Source organism: Gavialis gangeticus, unplaced genomic scaffold (genome assembly GCF_001723915.1).
Source record: "Gavialis gangeticus isolate Ggan-Ray unplaced genomic scaffold, GavGan_comp1, whole genome shotgun sequence".
Classification (NCBI taxonomy): Eukaryota; Metazoa; Chordata; order Crocodylia; family Gavialidae; genus Gavialis; species Gavialis gangeticus.
The window spans coordinates 741336-750823 of NW_017729024.1; the positions used below are offsets into that span (position 1 = coordinate 741336).

General features: G+C 32.3%; 1 protein-coding gene across 1 annotated transcript in view; it reads left to right on the forward strand.

Annotated features, from left to right (window-relative positions):
• The window catches only part of ZCCHC7 (zinc finger CCHC-type containing 7), a 259249-nt gene that overhangs the window by 201646 nt on the left and 48115 nt on the right, over window positions 1-9488 (forward strand). The window contains exon 6 of the mRNA XM_019516803.1: window positions 2763-2798. Coding sequence (XP_019372348.1) covers window positions 2763-2798 — 36 coding nt within the window. The remainder of the gene's footprint in view (window positions 1-2762; window positions 2799-9488) is intronic.

The window sequence follows — 9488 nt, forward strand, 5'->3', positions numbered from 1 at the left end:
AATTGTGCAGAACTTAAAGAAAGGGTATGAAGATGCAGTTAAAAGTGTTGTTTGTGCGTCTTTTACGCAGAGATGGAAGGTAGTTGGGCTGCTTTTAAAAGTAGGCACCTTTTGTGTCCATACATCTAAATACTAGTAAGGTCAGACCACTGGGGCAGGAAATAAATGCAATTTTATTTTAATGTAGTTCATCACATTGCCATCCTCCTTGTGTATCACAAGAGCCTTTCTTTAAATGAGGGCTATTCATGGTTAAATACTTTTAAATAAATAAGAGAAATCACAGGTTCAATTGTTGTTGCATTTGCTTATGCGCTCTTCCATAACAAACCACTTTACTTCATTTGAGAAGCCAGTATTCTGTACTAATTGTTAATTATATTTTTTTTTTCATTCTGCAATAAGAAACAGGTGTAGACTGTAGCTGTGAGTTGATGCAAGGTAGTAAGTCTCAAAGTTAAAAGTATAATATTAAAAAAGCTATCATACAGCCAAACATCCATTTTGGACTGTTGCAGACACTTTCAGAATTTGTGTGAGTGATCGTTTTGATTATGAAAAGTCCTATGCTGAATCCCCCTGTGAATGTAGAAATATGTCAGGCCAGTTCTCTGTAGCTTTCCTCTCCTCCCTTTTTCCCCCCCACAGTCTTAAAATGCCTGTATAGTTACCAGCAATAATCCCCACCTCTTCTATAATAAAACTGTTGAGTGAGAGGGTCTTCCACTGTTTGGAATATTTTGTTAAAAGCTCCTAATAGTAACAATTATAAGTGTGTGTGTTTGTTTTTAAGCAAAAAATTTCCTCAATAAATGGTGTCTTCATGTTCAGAACAACAAATGATTATTCTAAAATCAAGTAGTTTTTTTTATTAAATAGCTGATGTGTAAGTAAAGGTCATATGGTAGAGTGGCATTTTGCCAGTATATGACAACTCATTGATTGCGATTTTTCAACCATATTAGTCTGGGGACACTGTGGTAATCGAAAACTACCCAGAACTAATGTATAAATAACTGCCTGCTACCCCTCTGCTGCACCAGCAAAAATATTAGGTAGAGTTGAAACCATTTATAATTTTGAGGCAGGCAATGTCTGGCATAGAATATTTTTTATAGAATAGTGATTTCATCTTGAATACATCTTGAACTTGAGAATCCTCTTTAACTGCCAAACCTAGTATCCGTTTTAGGTAAAAAGGTAAATCCTTTTGTTTGCATTCCAAGACAGCCTGAGTATGTTTAAACAGTCAAACGTTGCGTTGCTTCCTTATGCCCAGAAATGTGATGCATCTTGCATTAGTTTCTATGTAAAAATATTAATATAAAACTCAAATATTTGCAAGTAAGAGAGAGCATGTAGAACCATCACACAAAACAGATTGTACATTTTGTCCAGAAAATTGTGACTGGCAAAATATGTAATAAATTGTATAATTTCCAACATACCTGGAGAAGATGTCCTGTGATATTCTGTGGTTCTGTGCCATAGAGCCACTAGCAAAGGCCTTTGTTTTTCTACTTCCATTACATTTTGTTAATATGACATTTTTATGAACATGTTCTGTAAATATAAATGAAAGCTTGAGATATCAGACATGGGAGAAAAGATTGTTTCAAAAGTATGGAGAAATAGTAGTATAAATTTGCAAGACGATGGGAGACTTGAACATTCAAGGTTAAAATTACATAATATGGTATGAATTATCATGATTTCTAATGAGAATGCTCTAAATGAAGATTTACCAACAAGCCTGGAGAGATTATTCAAATGATTTAGAAATTATTTCCAATGTAAGGAGTAAAGTCCTAAACAAATTGAAAGATGGTATGCAGATAAGTTAAAATAACTCTGTATATGTATACACATATGGTTCTAATATGCATAGTATTAAAAATAGCAATAATTACATATTTTATTGTCTTCAATATTGAAAAAGTTATAAATAAAAATGTCACTAAGTCTGTAATAATACTAAGGAAAATAGCACCCTTGTTTCATTTATTCTAAGGACATATTTTTATTTTGTTTATGAAAAAGGTTCTGCTTTTTCTCTTTCCAGTGTCCTCTGCCCTTTTCAAGTCTATTGATACTACTGTTATACAAAATGTACTTATGTTGTTTTTACAGTGGACTGTGCTTCTAAGTTTGTGTATAAGACAGACAAGTATCAAAACAGAAGAAAGCAAGCCATTGTAAAAATAGAAGCATTAAAGCAATCTGTTATGCTCCTTGTTTACATCTTATCTGACATTAGGCTAGTGAGGATTATTACATGTCCCAATTATATTTTGATTAGGATGCAGACATGGACAAAAATATTTTTATAAAAATTAAATTCACTTTATCAAAGCAAAGTGCCTTCTGAATTAATTTCCAAAACAGCACGTAAGTTTGAAATGTTAGAAAACAGTCTGTACTGTATACATAGATTCATAGTCTGTTGTTTCTGTGTTTGTTTTACAGTATTCATACTTTTGATATTTAATAACATATTAGTCTCCAAAACTTCTAACCTTAAGAGAAGAAAGGGGAGGAAAAACTGTTACTGGCCTTCTGACAATGGCAGGGAGTGTGTTAAACCAGTGTAAAATTCAATTAAACTGTCTAGCCAGGTTTTTGAAGCTGAAATGCAGACCCTTTCAGTTAAGCTTCTTATTTTCCTGTGACCGACACCGGTGGATACTGTGTTATGCCAAAACCAACAGGCTGTAAAGCACCTTGTTTCATGCTCCCAGCTGATCAATATTTTTATTTTCCAGGCTTGCCCAGAAATATGGAGGCAGTATCACCTAACAGTAAGTAGAAACACCTTTTTTATTTTCTTCTACACCCAACCTATTTACTCTTCTGTGAACTGCTGACCATAAAATATAGACAAGTATCTTCTGCAGGAAGATAATAAACATCTGAAGAGTTTTTGAACTGGAGAATGCAGTAAAACACTGTCTGTTTTTTAAATATTTTTAGAAATTCTGATTGTTTTTAATAATGAAATAACTTAGTGACCTTGATTCTATCACTTGTCTTTCAGAAACTACTTGTACTATATATGTAAAAAAGAAATGTAAACTTTATATTAAAGTATTTAAGAGTATACAATATTCATAGCTCAGTGTTCCCCAAACATTGTAGCCTCATATATAAATATATAATATATGTATATGTATACATTACAAATTACTTATATGTATATATTACATATACAAACGTATATATGACAAAATACAAAATGAATGTGTGTGTGTGTGTGTGTGTGTGTGTGTGTGTGTGTGTGTGTGTGTGTATATTACAAAATACTCTATTTAACTTTGAATAAAGTAATCTTAGCCAGAGATTGAAATGAGAATTATGGAAGTAAACTTTAAAAACTTTCTGGACATGATTCTGAAAGAAAAAGTCAGCTCTCATATTGTCTTTGGCCCCTATTTAGTTGGTCTTTAGTTGAAAAAAACACCAACTGCTCACTACACATCAATTATTATGCTTTCTAATTTCTTTCTCACATATAAAACACATGCAAAATTGAAACAAACTGTGCATATATTAATGATGTAGAAACTTTGAACAATATTAGGTCTAGGATGACATTTAATTGCTCTGTATTTAAAAACCTTAAATTGATTGATTTATAGCCATAATAAATAGTTTAAAAATGGATGTTAAGTTGTTCATCAGATCTTTGCCCATCTCTTCTGTTCAACATAAGTATGCTGTGTGTTTAATTGACATATATTGATAATCAATATAATTTCTGCAAGGTAATCAAAGTAGGAAAGTTTGTTCAGTACTTATTATTCTATGGGTCTGAGGTTATCCTTTCAAGTAAGGGAAAACAAGTGCAGTTAGTACTTATAATTTGTTGCCTTTGTCTTTTCAATGCGTTAGAAATTTTCCTTTTCAGTTTTTGCAACTAAACTATAATAGTAAAGCAAAAGCACTGTTGGAAACTTCTCTGTTTTGTATACTTCTCATTTTCCAAAATGAAATGAGTGCTCTCTGAACTCTCCATTTCTGTTTGACTAGTTTCTTTGTACTGAATGGAATAAAACAAATATAAAAACTGAGGAATAGTGGCATTCCCTTTACATTAGTTAGCTTATTTAAAGATACTCAAAGGAAAAGGGTAAATCTTTTATCATTCATTTCCAGAGAAAGTGTTAAAATGGTGTATATTTAGACCTTTTATGAAACTTGGCATCTAATAATGGTATTGATATATTTAAATAATAATAATAGATATTATATTTTAAATGATTTTTCAGACTATACTTTACTGGGGACCTTTTTGAGCATTGAATAATTCTTCAGGTATAAGCAATACTACAAAAAAATATGCACAGGGGGAGTGGGGGAAGCTAAGTCTAAAAACAGATTCTTCCTGAGACTCTTTAACAAGAAATCTAAGCTGGAGAACTGTAGCCAGCTAATTTTATTACATGTATCTTAACTTTACACTTCTGTAAATTAAAAAAAAAAAATATGCATGAAAATGTCATGTTAAAATATTGGTTTGAGAAGTGTTTAGTGTTTGGGTGCATTTTTTTTTCAAGAAATATTTTGAAATTTGTTGGAAATACTTGCATAGCTGTATTTCCTATTTGAGGCAGTTCTTACCTCATTTCTAATAAATGCCTTTGCTGTTTTGTAGTCACTGTAGATAATCTAAGTTTAAATATGATAATACTTTGCATTTATGAAGTGTATTTCGTGTGAAGACCAATTTTAACAACTATATTCACTGAAGCATAATCAGATTATACTTTTCTAAATTTCTATTGACATTGGATAAGTTAGATATTTAAAGCAGAGGTTATAGAGTAAGAAATTCTGTTTTTATCTAAGCTACTTAAATTTGTCAGGCCCAACCTTTTTTTTCCACTTAAATTGTTCTCCATAGCTCTAGACCAGAAGCTGAGCAAAAATATTCATTGATATACTGAAATTGTGTCAGGGTAAAGTTTTTGGGTGCTTTTATGCAATTGTGACGGAAAAAAAGTAATGCAGTTTGGTCTCACCCAGGCATAACAATATTTAAATATTATCTTCAAATTAAAATATGATCTTGATTTGTGATGCATCCATATTTTAAGCAGAGTAATAGCATTTAAAGAAAAAGAATACAAGTGAAAATACACTTTTTTTTTTATCTGTTCACATGTATGTGCACATGATTGCGAGCACATAATTTAATGTTAATATAAATTATTTGCAAATTCTGACAATACATATAACAAGTTAAAAATGGGCTTTATAATGATTTTTGAAAAATAGTAAGCTGACTGTGTATAACACACACAAAAAGAGCAATATTTATATTTTAACAAATACATAACATGTTCATAATCTTTGAAAATCATTTCTGTAACACTGCTTTGGCAATGATTCTTATAAAAGTTCTGTTTAAATGTTGGTGTATTATTTAAATATTCTCAACCACTATGAATGTTTATTTAAAACAACAGAACCCAACACTTGTTCCTTTGTAAAGCTTTTGGAGATTTTATCCATTTTCTAGCTCTTTACTAAGAGATGGACTGCCATCTATTGACTCACTGCAGCCCTTGCACTTCAGTGATGGCTCAGGAAGAACAATGAGTAAATAATAATTCCATTCCTTCTCTTATGGTTGGTATTAAATTTTTGTTTACACTGGCATGGTTTGAAATTTTGGCACGTTGAAAATACTTTGTACTTTTGGCAGAAATGTCTTATTCTAACCAAAACAGGCTGCCAGTATAAGATATTTCATGAGACAGTTCAAATGGCAAAAAGGATTATGAGCAGAATATTTTAATTTGTTCCTTGACAGAAAAAAGATAATCAAATTGTATTCACTGAAGCTGAAATTTAAAGGCTGTATGATAATCAAAGCTTTCTAACTGGATGAAGTTAGTAGGTTCCTTAAACTTGTTCTTTCAACTCTGTTAACTAGAATTACTCTGCAAGACCAATCAGTCATCAGAATGTTAATCCATTTCACATTGTGAGAGAGAATACTATTTAATGACCTCTTTTAATGGTAATGATTTTGAATTTTAGTAAAATTATTGTTCCTACTCTTCATATTTTTCCTTTGACAGAAAAGATAAATTAAAATTTTAAAGCGATTTGATTTTTTTTTTCCCCATATGGTTTTGCCTACATGTGAAAAATGAAGTAGGTATCATAAATAGAGCTTTATGTATAGCAACCCTGTTATTAACTCATGATAGCTATTTAATAATGCCCAATCTGAATCCAGAATCCAGTATTAGGGTTGTCATTTTTCATTTCCTACAAGAAATTTTGGCATGCCCCAAAAAATAGGTACAGCACTAGATTGTTTTGTTACAGGGAAATATTAAAACGAGCTTATGACTGTAGAAATACTAATGGTGTTTATGATTTGTTTTGTAATAGCTGCTAAAGGCATCCGCTTAAATCAGGGGCCTGATGGTTCCAGGTGTTGTTCAAACGCACACAAAGACGTGGTCTCTGAAATGCATACCATCACTCGCACCTCTTTAATAGAAATAGTAAAAAACACTTCCAGTCAGAGCCATTTGCCTGTTTAATATTTGTCTCTTCCTAAATTCTTTCTGTCTTATTTTTGTCATAAAATATCCACAACCCTGGCTAGAACTTTAAATATGTGTTTATAAAACTTCTTGTTCTCCCTCAATGGGGACAAACATATTGATAAATCCTCTCCAATTTATTCAGAAAAATAAACCACTGATATCAATGGAACTACCTTTGACTATAAATAATGCAGTTGATCCACGAGTTTACATTTTTTTTGGAGAATTTTGTTCAGCTTTCTGCTTTCATCCAAAAATGCTCTAAATTAATCTGATCATTTTTCCTTTTTTCCTATGGCAGTTCCTATGTACGTCATTTTACATCTCTTGGAGATCTGGATACCTAAGCATAAACAAAACATGGATTCTTACCCATTCTTGACTGTTCTTAAGGTGTGCATTCCACGGGGAAGAAACATGCCGCCTCTAATTTTGGATAACCCAGAGCACATTGTGAACAGGGTCTTAAATTAATAATAATAAGAGATGGGGGGAGTGATAAATATAAGAATGCTACCCTCCCTTGAGAGTGAAAAAGTACTGCAGAGTATTTCTTAAGTTCGTAAATGAGATAAATGTGTTGGAGTACTGTATGTACTGTGTGTAGCTTTGAGCTAAGACCACCTCACCTCGTGTGAATAGCCATGTTGTTTCTAGTGCTTCTACATACGAGAGTAAAGTAAGTGCGATTTCACTCAGTGACTTCATGCAAGTACATTTGAAATGAGCACTCACATTTTAGTAGAATAACAGATAGTTATGAAAGATATAGGATGTGCATATGTATACGTTTGTGGGTGTGGGTCTGCATGGTTTTTGCTGAAATATGGCAAAAAGTATCTGTATTCAGGATATGGAGTACAAGACATCAGGCATCAGAAAGTATGTGGGTGGTCACTAATGTTTTTCTATAAAGTAAAATTTGCATTCGTTCTGCATAATTTCATTTTTTTTCACTTTACATATATTTTTTCACAGCCCAGTGTAATCTAATTCATTGACCAATGGTAGACGAGGAGGGTTATAGGAAGGACGATCCAACAGTAAAATGTACATACAATGATGAAATAAATTAATGCTTCAAATATGAATATGGTCTTCCATAAATACAAGTAGGGAGGACTAATGAAAAATAAATCATACCAGATGGACGAAATATTGTTTAATCTATTTTTAGATGCGTTTTCTAGAAGTGAGTACACATTATTTTTCATTCCTACTCTTTTATCTGGCTTTTTCCCTTAAAGATAGCTCATTCTGGATAATCCCTCCCTTCCCTTATACTGTTCAGGCAGCAAGGACCCCTCCCCCATCTCCTGTCTTCTCTAGTCTCATTTATATTAAAACTCCTAGGCCAAGATGGCCACCAACAGAGTTTTACAACCATCAGAATTTTTAACTAGCGGAGGCTATCATTTAACACGCTTTTTGACAGTTTGTTAATCTTACTTTTAATCCACTTACATAAAAAAAAGGTGAACCAGGAATTGGCTGTTTTGGCCTGTATGCGTAAAAGACATGAAGGGACAATACATCTTTTGTGTTTAAATTTTGCGCTTGGATTTCTTTGTGTGCCATTATTAAAATTCTACATGGCCTGCCACCTTTTTTCTGAAATAAAAATGTAAGCAGTCTAGCCTAAAATCAATTTAAATCCTTAAAAATGTTCCTTTTGGAAAGAGACAGGATTTAAGATATAACATCCATGGAAATATTTAAACTTGAGGTAGAAAATTTGGAAGGTAGAGTAGGCTTTGCAGGATTTTGTAGATGAAGCATGAGTTAGAGTGGTATTTAGGTGAAGAGATTAAATTGCACAACTCTCCAACTTGAGGATAGGATTTTTGGAGGAACTCTGAACATGGCTCCGATGCTACCTCCTAGCCTTACCTGCCCCATGTTTGCTAGATCAGTAGCTCAGTCGTGGCCACCGACTGATGATTCTACCAGGAGAGGAGAGGAAGCAGGAGGGGCAGGGGAAGGAAGTGGGTGTTAAATTTATATGTAAAAGTATTTTGTAAAATGGAGATGATAATATATTTTTCACGCTTTGGAGGGAACCGTGTGTTCTGAATCTAAATTCACACAGCCACTTGATGGGATATTTTACAATTAAAACAATAAAAACAATTCCAAAGGATTTGAATGTGTGATAAAAATGATTTTATGTTCTGTAAAATGATTTGGTGGGGGGGGGGGGATGACCTCTAAATTTAGGAAGGAGTATGTTTATGATGTATAGGTTGTGTGAAATTCTCATATTGTAGAAGAAATTATACTGTACTATTGTAAACCAAATGTGAAAAGAATGTAAAATTTCCAGCCCTTAAATAATAACTGGCAATTATTTTATAAAGCTAGCTAAGTGTTTTATGAAAACTTCTTTTCTCCCACTTTTGGCTTGTACTTTGTCTTTGACAAAAGTGTCCCTGGAAGTATTACCTGCAGGTTGTAAGCACTTGATTAACAAAAAAAATCAGCATGCTAATTAAAATTAAAACTCAATTAATCTAGTTTTTGTTTTACAGTATGTTTATTTTCTCCCTAAATTGTCGTCTTTGCAAGTTTTGTTCAAGGTATGTTGACAGCTCTAAGAGTAGTAAATAAGAGTCTTTTTACCCAATAACCAAAGTTCACAAATAGCAGGATCCTTATAGTTTTATAAGATATAAATTATCATTTATATCTTTCTATCCATAATACCTGTAAGTGTACAGAATACATGCTTTATATGATAGGAACAAGCATTAGTAAAAAGTTGTACTTTCTTACTTTTCTCTTTGTTGTAACACTATAGGTAATAAAAATCTCTTTACAAGTTAAAAAAAGAAAATTATTATATATTTTATAAACTGGTACTATTTTCTATTTACCTTCTCAAGAAAAATGATTTTAGACATAAGTTTACACTTAATTGCTAGTAAG